Consider the following 20,897-nt stretch of genomic DNA (forward strand, 5'->3'; position numbering starts at 1 on the left):
TCGTGTTTCATTCTCGGCTTTCAGCTGACTCACAAAGGAAGCGTGCCGTGTAGAATTACCCGTTAGAGGTGAGGGTGTGGGTTTTGACCCCTCCTGATTTCGCGCCTCTCCATCAAGTGCGTCTCCCAGGAAACGTCAAAACTGAAACCATATCAGTCCCTTTTCTTATGTTTTTTTTTCCTCCCCAAAACATGCTCAAACCCGGTAGGAAAATCAACAACACAAGCGTCACAATAAAACGCACATAGTTTGGTCTCTGCTTTAAGTAGTTTTTACTCAATAGGTTTAACGAACGTCTCGAAAGAACGAGGCAAATTATATTTGTCGCCGCAAAATACCAGTCTTCACTCAGCAGAAAGTTTTTCTCAAAACGCCACCGTGCATTCTGACCAAGAACCAAGCAAATAATACTGAATCAAAAGACCTCCTACATTCGCCCACAGAGCTGACTTTTGACATTCATGAATATCAGAACACTTTAGGAAAACCCCAACACTGGTCAATAACATCGCATCTGTACACATCCCGTCCACTAACAATATTTGTATCCACCTCCGAGTTAGACAATTGCTGTGTGTGCTGTATTTCCTGTGTGTGGGGCTATAGTGTCACGTTTTCATCTCAGGTCACGGTCGAGTTTTCCATAGAGACGGACAAATCTCAGCCAACAGTTTGCACAGGGAAAACTGTGGGATCAACAGTACCTAGATGTGGAATGTTCTTCTATGCATAACATACGAGTGGAAATGTCCGAGGAAACTCTTAAATGTTGAAAACTTACAATTCCCAAATACCTGTCAAGTTTGTATTTATAATTTCCCTTGCTCAGGCTTGGCCTCCATGCTGTGTTTTTTTTTAATTACAGAAGAAAAACGACCAGCAGCAACTGCCCCAGTGTTGATAGTCGCTGGAACGGCCAGGCATGCGCCTGACATATTTATGCTAATAGCGCTGCCACTTCAGAGAGGCCGTTTGATCTTTGCCTCCGGCAGCAGGTCTGAGTTTCAGGGGGCGGGAATTTCCCAGGTTTCAGGGCCACAGGCCTTGCACGCCGCGCGCACACACCGCCACACTCCCTCTGTGGGCTTGTGCGCCCCCCCCAGCCCCCACCCCGTGCTTTCGGGAGACATCCGAGTCACTAAACCGTGAAGTAATTGATGTCATCCATTGTCGCCGGGGGCGACGCGATTGGCTGGGGAGTGTGGGAAAGCTCGGGGAGCTTGAGCTCCACGCGGCCAGACCCGGAGCCCGACTATAAATACAGCAGCGCTTCGCCACCAGCCCTTCAGACCGGCTCTGAACTTTGGCATCGCCCAGCCAGACCTGCAGCGACAATCAGCGCGCAACCTTACCGCCATGGCTCCTTTCACTGTGCAGAGGGAAACTACCGCTTTCCACTTGTCGAACAAAGAAAAGAACAGAGTAAGTATGAGTTGCGCGGATGTTGTTCAATCAGGGTCTGCTTGAGAGTCATTATCTGTAAGCCCGTTCCCTTGAGATCCGAGAACTCAAACCGTTCTGCTCTCTCTTCCAGCTGCGCAAGCCGATCGTGGAAAAGATGCGCCGAGACCGCATCAACACCAGCATCGAGCAGCTGAAGGCGCTGCTGCAGAGGCACTTCAAGCAGCAGCAGCAGCAGCAGCAGCAGCAGCAGCCCAACGCCAAGCTGGAGAAGGCGGACATCCTGGAGATGACCGTGCGCTTCCTGAAGGAGCAGAGCGAGTCCTGCGCCAGCGCGGGCTACCAGCAGGGCTTCTCCCGGTGTCTGCAGGAGACCCTCCGGTACCTGTCTCTCCACGCCCCTCAGCAGGCCGCCGAGCGGAAAGCCCTCGAGTGTTTCTACGGCTTGCAGAAGAGAGCCGCTCGGACCCGTCGCCCGGACGGACAGCTCCCCACGCCCACGCGGACACCGATCTCTGCCAAGCAAGTGGCACCGAGCCCACGCACGACTCTGTGGAGACCCTGGTAGAAGGGACTTTAGAGTGACTGAGGACAATCCGATGAAACTAGAGGAGAGCTTGAAGTCCAGGACTCCTCTGATTGAGTAGGAACGTACTGTTTCCGTGATTTTCAATACACCTTGTGTGTATACTGTCTCCACTCACCCTTTGTAAGGAGTGAGATAATTATTCTCTAAAATTCTATGAAAAATATTTTTTTAAATAGAGAAAGAGCATTGTCCTGATGGTGCGTTTTAATTCTACAATGTTTGTAGCACGCTTATTGTTGCATTATTATATAGTGCGTATAATGAGTTAATGAGTACAGATGTTTGTACAGGGTATGGCGGCTGTTCTGTATTATCTTTATATATTTCAGCTCAGCATGTGTTATAAGGTTTTCTTTTTGTAAAAACTGTTTTATGACAATGTCATGTGTTAAAACAACAACAACAAGGTTTTACAGAATAACCACAAGGCTTTGGAAAAATGACATTTCAAAGGCACGCTTGTATAATAAAATCTATATAATTTATTTTTGTGAGTCGTTTCTTAAGTGGTGTAGAAGTAACATTTAGATATTTTGACAAAACATTTAGTTCTGACATGGTTGTCTATCTTCAATAACGTCCTTCCGTTGCTCGTATTAAGTTCTAAATGGCTACACATTCATTTCTGACTCGTTAAGCTATACTAATAACTGATCAGCAGAAATGAGCGTTTATGTGTCAGAATTGATGTATTCCTGTGTGCTTTTGAATATGGGGTACGAATGATCTTTTTTATAGCGACTTTTCATTCAAATTGCATACTTATAAAGGTGGTGGTCGCATTTTATATCATCCGCTATCCTTTTCTTCGTCCGCAGCTATTGTTAAGGATTTTTTCTTTTGTTCTCATGTTAATTAATGTTTGTGTTTTTTAATTCCTCTGAAGAGTTCACAAGTACCTCCACAACAGCTTAGTATTTGAAGTAATGGCGTGCTTGTCAATCGCAGCCTTCAAAATTGCTAAGTTTTCTCACTTTTGTTTGAGAAAGACTTGTTGGAACGTGCAGCTAATTAAAGCTCACAGGTTCACCTGCATCCAAATACTAATTGAGGCAGGGAAACAGCTGCTTTCTTTATTTTGTTCGGTCACAGGCAGAAATTCCTTATTCATGTCGGACGAATAGCTCAAGTACAACAGGAATTCCTTTATAGAGTCGTCTGAGTACTCGCTAAATTAGCAATAGAAGGTTAATAAGCACATTCTAGAAATGAGACATTTTATGATGTCGTATCACAGTACAACAAAGTGTAAACATTAAAATAATAACCCTAGCATGATCATTTATATTGATTATTCATAATCATTTTGGGGAAAATGTCCACTAAATTGTGAATTGATCAAGACTATAATTGGCAAATATTTTGAGCTCATTTTATTTTATCACAACTCGAAGATTGTAAGATATTCGTGTTTCTCATCTTCTATTAAGTTGGAATGCATTAGGATTTTTTGCCTACTATTAAAAAGCGTTACCACATTTACTAGTATATTTCGAATAATTTCATTGTGACGAAATAATTATGGACTTAAAGAATCAAAGGGCGAAACCGTGAGCTTATGTTAGTTTTGCATTAGACAGTTTTTATTTCTCTGAAAAGTTCTATTAAAACTTTTCTCTGAAAAGTTATTTCTGTAAAGTGGCTCTGAGCTTGTCATGGCATGGTTCCCCCCTGTCAGCTAGGTGCCGAGTTTCGCACCTGGCGGCCTCACGTGCCTTGCCACCTCTGTTATTGAAGTCTTTTGGCAAAAGGCTGTGAAGTGTGCTGTCTTGGTAGGTGTCGAATTCGTGACGCTTTAGATCGGAACCCGCAGACTGGAACTACAAACGATTGATGTTCCAGCCCTTTGATCTTCATCTCGTGCGCTTTGCCCCCACTGTAACTTTACAGCAGGCTTTTGTGGGGAATATGTACTGTAGATGTCCGCGTACTTTTAGAAGTAAAGCGACTAGTTAAGACCATTACCTGGATGAGAGAAAAGGTGAGGGAAAGGAGAACTCATGCTAAGTTCCCTTTACAGACAATTTACGAAACATTTTCTCTGAATGATTACTGCCAGGCTCAACTTTTTCTGGGCACATCAGTCTTTGGGCACACCTGTTTCCCACACTGTACTGTGCTCACGGCACAAAAAATGAACCAGTCAGACTGAATGTGGCATTAGGAACAGCAATGCTTCTGTGTTCTAGGATACACTGAGTCCACCGCGAGATAAGGTGCCCGGTATGGCCTGAAATGTCTGACTTTGAAGTCATTCTTTACAGTTGGGTCATGATATTATTCATACTGCAGGTGAAATGACAGATGTTCTATATTCTTCCTTTTTAAATTATAACACAGTGGAGATACTTTGGTCGCCAGGCGTGGCACACTCTCTTCGGAAAACGAGTCAATCGCAGAACATCACCTTCACCAACGTTACCTAAATAATGTAAATGCACACTCTACATATTCTCTCATCTCACATTGTCCAGAACATTTTACAGTTACAGCGGTGTGCTGGCAATGTAGCCTTGTCGAGCAACTGAAATATACGCGCCTATTATTTAGACGGCAAAGAAAAGCGTTTTTCTTCTTTAAAAGTATGATTTTTTTTCTATAGAAAAAGACTCTCCAAGTCTTTTGTTTGTGTGAGCGTACTGGCGCACTTTGACTGTTGCCTCATCCAGGTGGATACTGCACATAATGCATTGTTATTATTATGTTTGCGTGTCGAATCAATATAACTCGTTAATCCAAAGATATCGAATACTTTTTTTCAGAGACAAAGTGTATAAAATTAAAACGAATAACAGCAAAATACATTCATAATAGTGGCATCAACAGTAATGTGCCGCAAACGTCAAGAAAAGAGCCTCCCGCTCATGTTTAGGGTATCAGTCACTGATGTGTACAGTCTGCTGTGAGGCGTCGAGGCTCTGAGAGCGCATTTTCCTCTGTTTCTCACACTCTCTCCTTTTACTGATTTCCATAGGGAAACTACAAAAGTGTGTCTCATTACACATCATATTAGCGATGGTGTTTGATCTCCCACTGTGGCGGGGGTTGGGAAGCCTCAGTTCCCCGGAGACCGTAGAGGAACAATACCTGTCAGTTTAAGTTTCAATCAAAGGTCTGAAAGGCACGTCAACTCGGATTGATTCTTGTCGAATCGAATTCAATAGAACGCAGTCGTTAAGTTTTTATTTAAGGTATAAAGGCTCTCTAAATAGCAAACCTAAAAATAACGAATACGTGGAAAACGTGAAAAGCGCTATCTAAATTACACGAGACCATGCTACTGTCGTGACTTAAGGTTACTTCAGAAAAAAAATAGAGTAAGTTTCACAACTGCAGTAGGGGCATTTTAAATAATAAACTGGGATCTAGCTTATTTTCCATTGGACTCTTCGGTATAGCGCATACTGACTAAGGCTCCGCACCACGGTCTCTGGGAATGGACTGATTGACAGCTTGGTGTGGGAACCTTCAGCTTCCCAGACACTCACAGAGTGTGACATACCCACTGAAGATTTTTATTGCCTGTCTCGTTATCTGTCGGGCCCCTTTCATTCTATTTAAGGGGAAGGTAAACGATTTCACCAATGAATATGAACTAAACGCTTTCTCAGGATGTTTGCATTCAGAAGCAATCCCCCTTCTCTTCGAGTTAAAGCACCAATGTGAAAATAGACAGTAACAAAAAAGAGTTTGGTGTCATCGAATTGTATATTCTTTGTCCGAAAAAGCGATGTTTTTGTACAAAGTCTAGAATTTGAATCGATGAGTGCTTAAAGCATATTACTTTCTTCAGTAAATTAAAAACAAAATCACACCCATGCTTTTGAGGGAGGTTAAAACGATGTAGTCGCAAATTGAGCCGAAAGATTGGACAAGGCAATGCGTTTACGACGAATTACGTTTGTGGTCACACTGGCAATTCAAAACACAAGTCATTCCTCAACGTGTTCTGAACAGTGCTGAACATACACGTTTACGGAAGCTTAGAAGCGCTAAGTATGTCGTTGTAATGTTGTACTAATTTAAACGCTTTTTTTCTCCTTGGCGCTCCTAAGCTTCCGTACACGTGAGTTTGTGCGTTGTTCATTCTCCACGCGGTCCTGTGGAGCCTGAGCAGGGCAGTGATCAGCACCATGGACAGCGCCTGCCCACCCATTTAGCCTAACAGCGTGTTGTGTATTGCAAGGTCTGCTTAGGCAAATTTGATCAGCAATTAACCGCTTTAAGGCTTTTTTACTTAATCGCTTCTACATTTGCTGCGCTTTTTTGCAATTCTTTACTGCGCTTTTCTTACATTTTCTAGATTTACATTGTAAGTAGCCTACTCACAAGAGTTGTTCAAAACTACCACACTGCCTGTTTACTGCGGCCAGTAATGTAATTATCATACTCAAGTGCGGAATGACGCACACAAAACACTTGAGGGCATAGTTGCAAAACGCGAGGTTAAGATGAAATGTACGACATAAACATGTAACTTTCACAAACATTTTTATTAAATTAAAACAACAAATCGCTACAATGTGTGTGAAAACATTGATAATAGCTGTTTGAGAAAAAAACAACATTTTTCTGACAAACTACAGAGCATTTTGTCTTCATAGAAGACGCTATTTCATTGCATATTTCAATTAAAGAAAATTGTCAAACAAAATGGACAATTTTAAAAATTACTTTCATGCATAACAAGACATTTTTGAAGGAAGGAGTCCTAGGGAAGAAATTTTCTTGTACAAAAAGTTTCAATAAAAATTTAAAACCAGTGGGTTATATATAATAAAAACATTACTTAAGTAATTTACTGCTAAAATACTTTTCCAGGCCAAGAAAAATAGTTCGGACTACCGTCTTCACAGAAGACAATAGAGCTAGTGTAAAAGTACAGAAAATTCCTGAAATAGAAAAGACTCTAAAGTACCTTAGGTCTGCATTTCAGGCAGATAGTACCTTGTATCACAAGACATAAGTAGCAAATTATTTATCCAACACCAGGAAATAAGTCTGACTCATTTTGAAGAAATACATCATTTAAATTCTGCACTTGACAGACAAAAGAGAGAAATAATATTATAAATTTATAATTGCTGACCATGTTCATCTTAGGCAGGCCTGTGCAACTCAGTATGTCCCAGCATTTGAGAACAGTCTGTAATGCTCTACCAGGGCCTCCAGAGGATTGTGTTAGCCTGAGTCTCTCCTTTGATGGTGGTGTGATGGACTGGGGAGCTCAGCTGAGGCAGGACACTCTGACAGCTGCTCTTATCCAAGGAAAGCTGTGCGTTCTGGAAATGGTTCAGAAGTCTTCCCTGGGACTCCACCTTTGTCCCATCCTGGGAGAGGAAGCGCTTGATTTCTTGGACACACCTGGAGTAGCCTTCACTTTCAGCTGAGGGCCCAGAGGGGGCGCTCACGGGCTGGCGCTGGCTGTGCCGCCTCAGGTAGCAGACCGCCATTTCCAGGATGTCGGCTTTTTCCAGCTTGGAATCCGGCTGCTGGTCCAGGAGCTGCCTGAGCTGCTCGATGCTGCTGTTGATGCGATCTCTGCGCATCTTCTCCACTATCGGCTTTCTCAGCTGCAAAACAAGGACAAGACACCTGTCAATCACCTGGCTCTGGGATCCAACACTTCTTACAGAATTAAAATGGATATTTTTAAAAAGCACTGTAACATCTAAACTTCACAACTCACCTTGATGGCCAGAGTCATGTGCTCCTTCGAAAAGCCCATTGCTGCAGCGACTGTAGGTGCCATGGCTGTATCTGTGTGCTGGAGTGCTCTCTGTAGAGGGCGTCTGAGAGTCTGACTTGTGCTGGCTTCATCTCTCCTATTTATAGTCCCCAATCTCCATACAAATGTGTGGGTCTGGGGCTTGTTGGAGTTTCTCACAGTCCGTAGCCAATGGACGAGCTCGGGGGACAATGGGGAATCTGGGATTGCCACATGCTCAGTCAAGTTTAGCATTAATGCTCAACTAAATTGGTTCATTAATGTTCAGGTTAGTAATCTGTATTGAGTACAGTGTCATGCAAAACAGGAGTTGACAAAAATAAGATTTTTAATTTTGCCTGCTGTCTAGTGTTTTTTTTCCATTTTCAAGAAAATACTGTCAAATAGGATCTGTTAGATGCGTGACTAAATTAATCCTAATTAAAAGGATTATGATTTTGGTGAGAAGGATACGCTTATACTGGAAATTTAGATAATGGCTAATACGTCTCATGATTTAAAAGTGGAGATGTATTACAATGTGTCCATTGCAACCTTTCAGGAAAGTTATGCAAAGTCTGATTTTATTGCAATCATGATTGTTCTTAAACACTGTAGCTGAGGATCACCAGTGATTGATGGAAACACACTGATAAAAGCTCTCTTCTGTCGATGGAAAGTGCAGTGTGTCCAGATGTCACAGATGTGTCTCCAGCCTTGTGCTATGAGTAGAAAGTCGCTCAGGGTTTCATCACATTAGTGACGGCTATTGGCCCTGTATTGTGGGACATCCATAGTCTGACATCACAGACCATCTGGAGGAAGAGGTGATCAATGACTGATAAGGTTTTGTTAGGGTTTTTTTCTTTCATTTCTCATAAGAATCATATATTGTTGTACAAGATGGATATATATACTTCATGGGTATTCCTCATAACATATTTTTTTATTATTGAAGAAGTGTCTCAAAATCTAATTACAAATTCAGTAGTAATTTAGAAAGTATGAATTTGTTTTGGTGCTGACTGGACCTGTTGTCAAATAACCATTATTAAGTGTATTATTGTTATTGCTTCATATGACCATACTGTTGAGCTCACCACCATACTTCTCTTTACCTTAGAATTCACCATGGTCCAGCATGTCTTTACTCTGAGTTAGCATGTCAGATACCCTAGTGTCAGAGTACTGCCACCCCCCTTGTCCACCCAGACAAGAAGGTGCCCAGATGCAGGTGGGATTGAGGAATCCTAAAGGCACAGGAACTGTGACTGTGCTCTCCAGAGCTTTCCCACACTCTGCCCATTGACAGAGCGCTCACTGCAACAATAGAAGTGTGCCTTGTCAGATGCTAATTCACTTAGACCAGCAGATGTTGACAAGATTCTCAGGGACCAAGGTTATTCATTAAATACAGTTTAATCAAGGACCTGATGAACACAAACATTTAGACAGGAGTCAGGTCCATTTTGAAAAAGTGTTATTAAACAAAAGCCCTCCAGGGATCAATCTCTGTGGTTAAGCATAAGTTAAAGGAGTTGCTTGTAAGTAGTGCTTTAACAAAATGACTACAGGAGTCTACCAGTAATTAAGTAATGTCATCAGTGCAGCACAAAGGAAAATGCAATTATTTATTGGTGTTGGGCTGACTTTTAACTGATCCTTCTGCAGAAGAAGAAAGCTAGAAAAAAACTTGTTTCTCTGAATGTAGATTTTTTTAATAAAGACGATTCTGCTGTAGAATAAATCCATCGAAGACAACACTGGCTTTTTTGTTACTTTTGCACATTTAACTGACAAGCTTCCAAATAAGTGTTTGACATTTAAAGTCCATATTGAGATTTTTAAAAATATTTTAAATATAATATATAATATTATATTATTGTCATTTGCCTCTTGCTTGCCAGGATAGTCTCTGACTTCCCCCACGACCCTGAATTGGATAAAGTGGATAGAAAATGGGTGAATTATTTTTGTTACACCACCTTTGGTATTATCCACAGTTTCAGCCTTCATCCTGAGATCTAAACTGTGACATTTCTTGCAAGTGCGTCAATCATCCTTCAGATGTGAAAAATTGTTTAAAGCATGCTTAAAATGCGTTCAGGCGCATCGTGTAGCTCTTTCCAGCATTAAACCAAATATTAAACAGTTCTTTTAATCAAAACAAACTCTTGGAAATTAAAGTTCTCAAACAGTCAAATGCTTCTCATTGAAACTGTAGTCTAAGTTTCAGTTTGGAAAAAATGCTATTTCTTGCAATATTAGTGTTGATTATTTAAAAAATATTTTGTGTGCCTCAAACTTCTCACGGAAAGTTTGGGAAGCACTGTTGTAAGAGAATGCTGTTATAGGAAGTTATAAGAATTGTAGATGTAGCACCTGACTCATAATTCCAGCATATCATCAAAAATGCTTCCCGTAATTTGCCAGTCAAGACAAAAGAAGCAATTTTGATATGGATCCAATCAATCACCTTTACTGGAGCATGCACTAACCAGACTAGACATTTACTAATGGCAGGGTTCTGCATCTAAAACAAGTCACCACGCAACTTTTGTCGATAAATAAGCTGCCAGCCTTATTTATGACAAGCAATCTGAAAAAGTACTAATTTGGTGGTTGTAGTTTGAAACGCAGGCTGGGAATCTTAGAAAATCCCTGTAATTGGGCCACAGTAGGTTCGGTTTCATGACGAGCTTTTGCACGTCTCTTTATTCAGTCTCTCTCAGTTTGCACAGTGAGTGTGTAGCGTCCCAGTGGAGGTGCTTTGTGCCGCTCTATAGGTATCATCCTGCCCAGGCTCTGAGAGTGAGTTTTCCTCTGCTTCCCACACTCTCTCCATTCACTGAGTGAAGAGGGGAGACAATAGAAGTGTGTCTTATTACACATCACATTAGCGACGGTGTTTGATCTCCTGTATGGGGGGAAGTGAGCCCTTTTCCCAGCAGACCATCTGGATACCACAGAGAGATACAAGTCTGAGCAAACATCTGAAACTCTTACTTTTACACTAATCTTACAAACTGCACTCTTTAGACCCAGTGTGCTAAACGCTTATTTAATATTCATTTTATAGCCACACAATCCTTATTTAGCTATTTCCACTCCCTGTGTAAAAACATGTTCAGAGTATCATGTTTTTGAGCAAACTAAATGATCATTTCTAAGGGTAGTAATTTGAAGTAGGGGAGACTGATTTAATGGTTCAAACTTTATTTCAGCTTTCAATGTTGTGTGATTGAAAAGCTCTTTAAGCATAGGTGAAATACGTATCTAAAATTGTATGCTCACTGCCAACCTTTTTATGCAGTCCAAAAAAAATAAGCAAGTGCAAAAAGACATGCTAGTAATCTGTTTAAAAGTTGCATATAATCAGGAAGTGTGTAGCAGAGACACGATTGTCATTTATGCTGGCATTTATGTTAATTTATTTCTTTGATCTCTTTTATAGCCACTGTCGGTCCTGAATAACCTACCTACCCCCAAGTAAAAAAAAACTACAATAGTTGTCATGATGTCATTTGATTGGAATGTGTGCAACTTTCCACAAATCTTTGTGATGTTATAAATTGCACAATTATCTGTAGCTTTTTGAGGAAAAGTGTTGCTTATTGAAAATGTCTTCTTTTATCTCTGATATATTTTGCAATTTGTGCTTTACTCTATTTATTCTAACTGGACTGTCGATTTTTATCTGCAAATCAGGTAAACATCAACAAGTCCATCAGCTCTTTTCCAGGAAAGTGGTTTGCATTCACAATATCCCACATACTCCTGCTTTTTAGCTACTAAGAAGCCATTGTCCCAGGGCTATATGCTGTCAATTTAACTAAATGTCTCCCCATGATCTCTGTCAATACTCTGATTGACTGCTCAGTGTGGGAAACTGCAACTCTCTGTGGACTTTCAAACTGAATGGAGATCATACTTTTGCCTTCATACCTGAGGCCACTTAGTCTGATGATTAATATTATTGTGCTTTTTTTCACCATGTTGCAAAAATGTGGACGAGGAAGAAAAAACAAATTAATTGTAAGCATGCAAACCATTTAAAACCATGTAGTGATTAAGCCTGTTAATTTCTGTGACACTGAATACTTTTAAACAAAGTGTCAAGTATAATTTGAAATGACTGTATTTGCAAAACTGAAAAAGCAATGTAGTTGTCACTATAAGCGTTTAAAGAGATGAGTGTTTCTTCACAAAGTTTATTTAGTTTTGGTATACTGCACAGTGTAATATAATAATTAATGATAGTATTAAAGATGATATTTTAACATTAAAGATAGTGTTGGCTAGGCCTGAAATGACACTTGTTATATAAACCACTTTTGTTTTTATGTGAAAAGGAAATTCTTCTATGGAGAAATAATCCTAAATATTTCAGTGTTACTTTGTTGTTCCTGAGTTAAAATATTTCCCTCATCCTTAATAAAGGCCTGAGGTATTAAATCAGTCTTTATGGTGCACCTTTCAATTTTTAGAAAAGAAATTGATTGAAAATTTTGCATGATTTACAGAACAGGTCTTGTTCTAGTTTTCAAAACCAGCAATAATCCACCCAGAAAATAAATATAATTGTTTTACATGTTGTAAAAATTGAGAAAAGACTGTCCATGAGCCTTGAACTGTATTTACAGTACATTTATTTTTTCATAAATGAAATACATATCCATTAAAACACTATAACAGTGATTAGATTGACTTTAGGACTGTACCATTAGGACAGATTTTATTATTACTGTATTCTTCTATCATAATAGAAACGTCACAAAATGCATAGTTGCATTAATAATTACTCTGCAGTTGGGCTTTTGGTAAAACAAGGTTTTACCATTCTATACCAAAGCTCATAAAACATTTAGGCAAAACATTTCACTTTAAGCGGGTTCACAAAAAGTATACACTTCTGAAACATTTTGAACGTAACTGTAAGCACTGTATTATTTTTTCACAAAATAGTGAAAAAAGTCAGAAATGCATAAGCGGTTATTGTTACAAGATACAGATTTCTTTTTCAAAGAACATCAAAAATATGATATACATTATAAAAATCCATCTTCAAATATGAAGATAAACCATACTTTCTATCTTTGTATGACAAAATACAGTAAGGGATTTGTCCCTAACAGGATGCATATTCATAGACAGCATATCATTGCTGTTTGACATGATTCAGCCAGATGTCTAAATCATTTTAGAATGATACCACTCACTTATAAAGTAATTACATATGCTCAACCTAGAGCGAACACCGTTTTGAAAGAAAAAACTCTTCCCTCCAAACCTTAAAATAAAACAACTCAATGTTGCAACACACTCCTTGTTTGACAAGAAAAAAATAATTGCCTATATTCTCCACAGAAGAAGTTAAGAAATTAATTTGATTAACAGACTGTTTCACCTATACTTTCACAAGAAATTACAAGTACCATAAACTTTAGTTTCCTGAACTTGGAAACTTTACATTTTTTCAATTAGGTTGAAAACAGCTCCTGGACATGGAGACACATGGCCCATGCTCATCTTAGACCAGTCTGTTCAATTTAGTGTGGTGTCAGTCTGCAGTGCTCTACCATGGCCGCCAGAGGGCACTCTTTCCCAGAGTCTTTTCTTTGATGGTGGTGTGATGGACTGGGGAGCTCAGCTTAGGCAGGACACTCTGACAGCTGCTCTTATCCAAGGAAAGCTGTGCGTTCTGGAAATGGTTCAGCAGTCTTCCCTGGGACTCCACCTTCATCCCATCCTGGGAGAGGAAGCGCTTGATTTCTTGGACACACCTGGAGTAGCCTTCACTTTCAGCTGAGGGCCCAGAGGGGGCGCTCACGGGCTGGCGCTGGCTGTGCCGCCTCAGGTAGCAGACCGTCATTTCCAGGATGTCGGCTTTTTCCAGCTTGGAATCCGGCTGCTGGTCCAGGAGCTGCCTGAGCTGCTCGATGCTGCTGTTGATGCGATCTCTGCGCATCTTCTCCACTATCGGCTTTCTCAGCTGCAAAACAAGGACAAGACACCTGTCAATCACCTGGCTCTGGGATCCAACACGTCTTACAGAATTAAAATGGATTTTTTTAAAAAGCACTGTAACATCTAATCTTCACAACTCACCTTGATGGCCAGAGTTATGTGCTCCTTCGAATAGCCCATTGCTGCAGTGACTGTAGGTGCCATGGCTGTATCTGTGTGCTGGAGTGCTCTCTGTAGAGGGAGTCTGAGAGTCTGACTTGTGCTGGCTTCATCTCTCCTATTTATAGTCCCCAATCTCCATACGAATGTGTGGGTCTGGGGCTTGTTGGAGTTTCTCACAGTCCGTAGCCAATGGATGAGCTCGGGGGACAATGGGGAAGCTGGGATTGCCACATGCTCAATGAAGTGCTTATTGCCGGGGACAATGGCCGTCTCTCTGGGGAACAGGTGGAGGGGAGGGGGCGATGGCGAGTGACTCACAGGGCGCTGTGTGAATCTGGGAAAGTGGTGACCCTGTAAAGAGAGCAGGCCTGCTGCCTGGTGAGGGGATCAATGACACTGTAACAACACAGTACTAATATTTGCCGTGTATGTGACACAACCCAACATGTTTTCTCGAGGCTTCAAAATATGTTTGACCTTAGATCTTGCTGTAGGTGTTCAATGACTATAGCAAAGCCAAATTACTGGTGCGATGCTGCTGTTTTACCTGCAGTACTTCAATAAAATGCCCAGTGTCTCCAGAAATTGTCTTCTTGTAGAAGTGGGCTCCCGATTGTGATTCATGCATCCATTGCCTAACCTTATTCCAATTCAGGAAGCTGGAGTCTATCCTGGCAAGCAACAAGATCAAGGCAGGGTACATCCTGAATGGGATGCCTGCCAATCGCAGACCAATTCCCCCAAAAGCTGATTAACTCAGTTACCTGCCATGTTATCAAACACTCCATTTCAAGATCTGAGCTGCTTTCCATATCTTACACAAAATCCATGTGCTTTGTACTGTTGTCAAGTTGTTGATGTGCTTTAGGCCAACTTAGAATACTACCAATGATGATCTAATTCTGTACAATTTTTTAATACAACTTTTAAATGAATACTATGAATTTTCATGCAGGATAAAGTCATTTGGACACAGTGGCAAGTTATACTGAGCTGCTTCTTCTGAGAGGGACATATAAGTAACCTCAAAGCTTTAGAGTAGAAAAGCTAATCTGATGTGCTAAAATGTTACAAAATGTAGTTGTTGTGAATGGCATTGTGTATTAGCATACAAATGGCAAAATATAATGTAAAAAATGAGAATACGTCAAGCTGTGGATCAGAGAGCTGCAGTGTGTCCAGATGTCACAGATGTGTCTCCAGGCTTGTGGCTGGTCGGCACTGTGAGTAAAAAGCTGCTCAGGGTTTCCCACACTGTGCTCTGTGTGCTGTGCTCCCTGCACAACAAAAGCAGCCGTGTGTGCTGAATGAGACATTAGTGACGGTGATCGGCTGTGTATTGTGGGTCAGCCACAGCCTGACATCACACACCATCTGGACTGAGAGGAGATCAATATTGTATCAATACATCTCTACCTCCAGCCTTCAAGGAGTGTTATGTTAGAATTGTAAAACCTCATTGAGAGGTTTGGTATTTGTAAGGCCTCCTTTAGAATATTGTGTACAAATATGGTCACCACAATATAGGAAAGATGTTGCTCCTTTGGACCAGGTACAATCTGGGATTTCAGGGGATATCCATTGCTGGCAGGCTGAAGGAAATTATTTTTTATAGCTTTGAACAGAGAAAAATATGAGCCAGTTCTTTATCCAAAGGGTTGAGGGTGTGTGAAACGAGCTACCCATCCAAGTGGTTGAAGATGATCCCCTGACGTCTTTTATAAAATGGCTGTTTGAGATCAGTAGGTCAGTTACCTACTATCTACCAAACAGGCTAGATAGGACAAATGATCTCCTCTTATTTTTAACCTTTCTAATGGTCTTACTTCTGTGTTTATGATGTTTCATAGCAACATATGAAACCATGGTAGGGGGACAGCAGAACTAAACATGTGGCACTCACGTATGAGAATGAAATGAATCTAGTCAGGAAACTGGGCTCCCAGTGATTCAGTGACTTAACTGCAGTGGTTATTTAGGGGTGTCTCCATTTACCCTGTTACCTGAAACTATATTACATACAATGTTAAACATTCTATGTTTTCACTGTAATCCCCTAAAATGTTTTCTCTGTACTCCATTGCTCCATCAAGGGGCTCTTCTCATACTCCCTCCCCTGCTCACTTTGTCCACCCAGAGAAGATGTTGCCCAGATGCTGGTGGGATTCAGGAATCCTAAAGACGCTGGAACTGTGACTGTGCTCTCCAGAGCTTTCCCACACTCTGCCCATTGACAGAGCGCTCACTGCAACAATAGAAGTGTGCCTTGTCAGATGCTAATTCACTTAGACCAGCAGATGTTGACAAGACTCTCAGGGACCAAGCTTATTCGCTAAATAGAGTTTAATTAAGGACTCAGTGAACACAACAAATCACAAAGAGCAAAGTCTAGGTAAAGTGTGCTTTTAAGATAATAAGCTTTAGATAAAAATGCACAGAATTCTTTCTACACACTTGATCAGCACTCTGTATCATTAGGTTTAAACTTGAGCTAAGAAATCAGATTTAAAGAGTGAATGGGATGTGGACTGGAATTTGTCTTGTGAAAGATTATATTAATTGCTGAGATATGCCTTTCCATTCTGATTGGAATGATTCTGATTCTGAAAATCTGAATGTTCAATATGAGGTGTTATAAATAAAACAGTAAGTGCCAAGAACTTTACCAGCAAAGCTAAAAATTAACGAAATCTGCTAACAAAAACACGTTTTGTAGAATAGTAAAACAGAGTATTCATTGAGAATGATCTTTTGGAAGACTATGAATGCCAAGTTGAGGAAAGTCTTTAAATTCCTTTCCCTGAGCGCTGTGCTGTGCTATATGGGACTTTCCAAGCACATTGGATCTGACCTCCTGCATATGAAGAGAATTTCAATGTTGTAGAAAGTGTGCCAAAGGAATTACAGCACTGTGTTTGACAGTTTCAACCCTGTTGCCAAACAATTAAATCACAAGCGATTCAGTGTGTGTTCTGCTCTTGCCCACACTGACCCAGAGGAGCTAACAGTGGCTCTCTGAGATGAAGCTGGACAGATAGATACTGTGAAGTAAGCCTGGGCCCAAGCCAGCCGTGACAGAAGTAACATTCAAAATGTCAGAACTCTCCTATCTAAATGACGTACTTTCTCTAAGACCGAAACTAATCAGTGAACACACCCCCTTTCCCTGCAGGCTGTTGTGTGGAGGTCACTCCATTGGTATCGGCCCACTGGGACTCTGAGAGTGAGTTTTCCTCTGTTTCTCACACTCTCTCCATTCACTGAGTGAAGAGGGGAGACAATAGAAGTGTGTCTTTATTACACATCACATTAGCGACGGTGTTTGATCTGCCATTGTGGGGGCAAAGATGCCTCATCCCCAGGAGACCATATGTGACCAAAGTGTCATTGTGCAGCTTCAGTCAGACCCCAGAAACCTGTGTCAGCGCAGATGGATTTAATATGCAACACATTTATACTCCTGGTGCCTTTTTGGCGGTAAACCAGGAGATGTGAGGATGTTTGTATAGAAATGTAGTAATGATAATGTTATGTCACAGGCAGCAGGAAGCTGACACTAACCTAGTGAGGTTAAGGTTACCTGAGAGAGAACCAGGATAAAACTGGTAAACAGGGCCTTAACAGTAAAAAGAAAATGTATTCAAGCTGGCTGGAATCAATAGAACATGTTAAATTCCAAAAGCACTTTATTCCTGCAAGGTCCTACTGTTACATGCCTTGCAGTTTAATTGAACTTTTCAACAGTTGATTGTTAAAACATTTACCATGAGTGCAATTTTAACTCTAAACGTGCTCAGAAAAATGAGCCTGAGGTTAATGAATTAACACATATACAGTATGTCCTTAACTAGTTAATACATCACAAGGCATCTGTTTAAGCAAAATACGCTTCAGGATTTTAAGGATCTGTTTAATCCTCATTGGCTTCAGACACAGTAACAATGTTGATTTTGAACACTTCTACAGGATAAAAGAGTTCCTCCGGTGTGTTATTCTGTGGGCAGACTCAGGAGACATTGGTGTACTATCCTCTGGTGCTGTGGGCTTGATATTGACTGTGATCGTGTCTCCTGCATCCCACCCATATGATTATAACTGACCCACATCAGCACCTTGTCCACACTGGTGAGTATTTACTATCATTTTTATTCATTGAGGAGTGTGACAGAAGTATTTTGATGAAGTTGTTTGCAGAGAATTGTCATCAAAATACAAATATTCTCGAATGCCAATCAAGCCAAGCAATGTATTTAAACTGATGGCACTATAAAACACATTCATGGCAAACAGAATGCGTGTTATCTGTGCCATGAGGTTAGATTTATCTACTGTTAGGACTTGGTGAAGAATAGATGAAGGTCAGATATGTCTTAATATGTAGAACGGTAGAATCATTAAATTCAATAATTTCTTAATCTTGTTTAGGAAATTGTATTATGTAAGGTTACTGTATTAACAATTCAAAACACTGGCTCATCCAAGAACTCAAATTCCAAAAGATCCACTAAAAAGCAGAAAAGCAGCTTTGACAGTGAAAGTGTTAATTCCTTTTGGGTGGAGGGTTGACATTATATTGAATTAAATTTGTCCCTAAATGTCTCTGATCTTTAGAAGCTCAACACAATCTTTTCATTATCCTATTCAGTATTTGCAACATGTTCCCATAGATTAAAACAGAAATATCTGGGAAAATGTGTCAAATGGCACATTGTTGTGATTTTACTCCCTGGGCTCAACACAATGTTAACATGCTGTAAACGAAGATCGTGTTCATATTGGGTTGTGAATAAAGAAGTAAAGATTTCTTTTTAGCCTTTTCATTCAGACATGTTCCATGCTACATGTATATGGTGAGATTAAAAAAAAACATTATTCTTATAATAATTTATAAACTGTGGAAGTTGAAAATACTCTGAATCTTTTGTATATTGAATCAAATTTTATTTGATTTTGCTGTTGTGAAAAACAAAACAATATCCATGTTTAAGAACCATAGCAAATGAATATTATTCATACAAATGAGTTCAGTTTTCTGATCACAACAATACATTATCAATAAGCACCTTAAATGAAGGTTACAGGTAATAGCCCATATCTACAAACATTGTAAACTGGGCTGTGAGCAAACATCACATCACAACCACATCTTGAAGACGTCTCCAAGATCAGAACATGTATGGCACCCTTAACAGAGTGTACAGATTGAGAAAGCTCCTTTATAAAAGGCATGGATACATTATAAACTTATCAATATTTCACAAACAAGAAATGAGGAATGTATACTTCACTGTGTGTGAGCATATTTCTGTGAAATAACAATATAACAAATGACCTAGGGCATTTTCTAATAAAAAAATATTTCATTACTCGTAATAAAAGTGGCAAAAAGTTGCTTTGCATAAAACTTTTCTTAAGTAGAAGCTCTTCACAAGATTCTTTTAAAACAAGATACAATCTTGCCTTCACTGAAGGCGGGTTTCTGAGTTAGAAACCAATTTCCTTTTAACAAGAAGAATCACAGTTTCAACATTATTGAAATAATTTCTTGTGCAACAAGTAGTACCCAATATGCACGGCGTATTCCCACACTTGGATAACATTTCTTTGCTTCCTGTTACTGAAAGCAAATCTGATAACATTCTGCATAGCAGAGGAGGAAGAAAAAGTCTTCTACACACTGAGAATTAGTGTCCTCGCCCGTCGCGGACTGGACTGTTCAATTCTGTTTGCCTGAGGGTTTAGTAAGAGTCCACAGTGCTCTACCAGGGCCTCCAGAGGATTGTGTTAGCCTGAGTCTCTCCTTTGATGGTGGTGTGATGGACTGGGGAGCTCAGCTGAGGCAGGACACTCTGACAGCTGCTCTTATCCAAGGAAAGCTGTGCGTTCTGGAAATGGTTCAGAAGTCTTCCCTGGGACTTCACCTTCATCCCATCCTGGGAGAGGAAGCGCTTGATTTCTTGGACACACCTGGAGTAGCCTTCACTTTCAGCTGAGGGCCCAGAGGGGGCGCTCACGGGCTGGCGCTGGCTGTGCCGCCTCAGGTAGCAGACCGTCATTTCCAGGATGTCGGCTTTTTCCAGCTTGGAATCCGGCTGCTGGTCCAGGAGCTGCCTGAGCTGCTCGATGCTGCTGTTGATGCGATCTCTGCGCATCTTCTCCACTATCGGCTTTCTCAGCTGCAAAACAAGGACAAGACACCTGTCAATCACCTGGCTCTGGGATCCAACACGTCTTACAGAATTAAAATGGATATTTTTAAAAAACACTGTAACATCTAAACTTCACAACTCACCTTGCTGGCCAGAGTCATGTGCTCCTTCGAATAGCCCATTGCTGCAGTGACTGTAGGTGCCATGGCTGTATCTGTGTGCTGAAGTGCTCTCTGCAGAGGGAGTCTGAGAGTCTGACTTGTGCTGGCTTCATCTCTCCTATTTATAGTCCCCAATCTCCATACGAATGTGTGGGTCTGGGGCTTGTTGGAGTTTCTCACAGTCTGTAGCCAATGGACGAGCTTGGGGGACAATGGGGAAGCTGGGATTGCCACATGCTCAATGAAGTGCTTATTGCCGGGGACAATGGCCGTCTCTCTGGGGAACAGGTGGAGGGGAGGGGGCGATGGTGAGTGACTCACAGGGCGCTGTGTGAATCTGGGAAAGTGGTGACCCTGTAAAGAGAGCAGGCCTGCTGCCTGGTGAGGGGATCAATGACACTAAAAACACAGCTCTGCTAACTAGAATGTGTGTGTGTACGTGACACATGATTTAAAATATTACGGTGACCAGAGCTGTGCTCCTGAGTCTTACAGTATGCACCAGGCCTTCCCAGTATGTTTCCTGTCAGTGCAATCTAAAACCTTTAAAATGTGTTTGACCATAGCTGTTGGTTCAGGTGTTCTTTGTGCAAAGAATATAGTGATATGACATTAGCAATTAGCTTGCATAAATCTTAATCTTTTATACATAGGCAGTTATAAGAGTTTTCACCTTCTTCAGACTACTTGCTTTCTAAATTTTATTAACAAGTCTGTTGATTAATGTATATACTTTTTATTCTTGTTTTTTGGTGATAGTA

The 20,897-nt window shown here is 40.8% G+C and overlaps 4 protein-coding genes across 4 annotated transcripts; 1 reads left to right on the forward strand and 3 right to left on the reverse strand.

Moving 5' to 3' along the window:
• The first annotated feature begins 1,356 nt into the window (after positions 1–1,356).
• On the forward strand, positions 1,357–1,969 carry LOC148817554 (transcription factor HES-5-like). The gene is made up of 2 exons (XM_088938137.1): positions 1,357–1,422; positions 1,535–1,969. Exons 1-2 carry the CDS (start codon positions 1,357–1,359, stop codon positions 1,967–1,969), a joined length of 501 nt encoding a protein of 166 aa, XP_088794263.1.
• Positions 1,970–7,146: 5,177 nt separating this feature from the next.
• On the reverse strand, positions 7,147–7,813 carry LOC148817555 (transcription factor HES-5-like). Its single transcript, XM_088938362.1, has 2 exons — positions 7,680–7,813; positions 7,147–7,563 (listed from the first exon to the last, which is right to left on the reverse strand). The coding sequence occupies exons 1-2, from the start codon at positions 7,740–7,742 to the stop codon at positions 7,147–7,149; spliced, it is 480 nt and encodes a 159-aa protein (XP_088794488.1). The 5' UTR covers positions 7,743–7,813.
• Positions 7,814–13,272: 5,459 nt separating this feature from the next.
• On the reverse strand, positions 13,273–13,907 carry LOC148817556 (transcription factor HES-5-like). The gene is made up of 2 exons (XM_088938363.1): positions 13,806–13,907; positions 13,273–13,689 (listed from the first exon to the last, which is right to left on the reverse strand). The coding sequence occupies exons 1-2, from the start codon at positions 13,866–13,868 to the stop codon at positions 13,273–13,275; spliced, it is 480 nt and encodes a 159-aa protein (XP_088794489.1). The 5' UTR covers positions 13,869–13,907.
• A 5,678-nt stretch (positions 13,908–19,585) lies between these two features.
• LOC148817557 (transcription factor HES-5-like) lies at positions 19,586–20,181 on the reverse strand. Its single transcript, XM_088938142.1, has 2 exons — positions 20,119–20,181; positions 19,586–20,002 (listed from the first exon to the last, which is right to left on the reverse strand). The coding sequence occupies exons 1-2, from the start codon at positions 20,179–20,181 to the stop codon at positions 19,586–19,588; spliced, it is 480 nt and encodes a 159-aa protein (XP_088794268.1).
• Positions 20,182–20,897: the final 716 nt, after the last annotated feature.

The sequence above is a fragment of the Atractosteus spatula genome, chromosome 20 (genome assembly GCF_055471065.1).
Source record: "Atractosteus spatula isolate fAtrSpa1 chromosome 20, fAtrSpa1.hap1, whole genome shotgun sequence".
In the NCBI taxonomy this organism is placed as follows: Eukaryota; Metazoa; Chordata; class Actinopteri; order Semionotiformes; family Lepisosteidae; genus Atractosteus; species Atractosteus spatula.

Bases quoted from the DNA above. Each gene is read 5' to 3' on its own strand.
- LOC148817554 (XM_088938137.1), top strand. From the start codon at position 1,357: ATGGCTCCTTTCACTGTGCAGAGGGAAACTACCGCTTTCCACTTGTCG. The intron at 1,423-1,534 runs GTAAGTATGAGT...TCTCTCTTCCAG, and splicing joins CGAACAAAGAAAAGAACAGA to CTGCGCAAGCCGATCGTGGA.
- LOC148817555 (XM_088938362.1), bottom strand. From the start codon at position 7,742: ATGGCACCTACAGTCGCTGCAGCAATGGGCTTTTCGAAGGAGCACATG. The intron at 7,564-7,679 runs GTGAGTTGTGAA...CTTGTTTTGCAG, and splicing joins ACATGACTCTGGCCATCAAG to CTGAGAAAGCCGATAGTGGA.
- LOC148817556 (XM_088938363.1), bottom strand. From the start codon at position 13,868: ATGGCACCTACAGTCACTGCAGCAATGGGCTATTCGAAGGAGCACATA. The intron at 13,690-13,805 runs GTGAGTTGTGAA...CTTGTTTTGCAG, and splicing joins ACATAACTCTGGCCATCAAG to CTGAGAAAGCCGATAGTGGA.
- LOC148817557 (XM_088938142.1), bottom strand. From the start codon at position 20,181: ATGGCACCTACAGTCACTGCAGCAATGGGCTATTCGAAGGAGCACATG. The intron at 20,003-20,118 runs GTGAGTTGTGAA...CTTGTTTTGCAG, and splicing joins ACATGACTCTGGCCAGCAAG to CTGAGAAAGCCGATAGTGGA.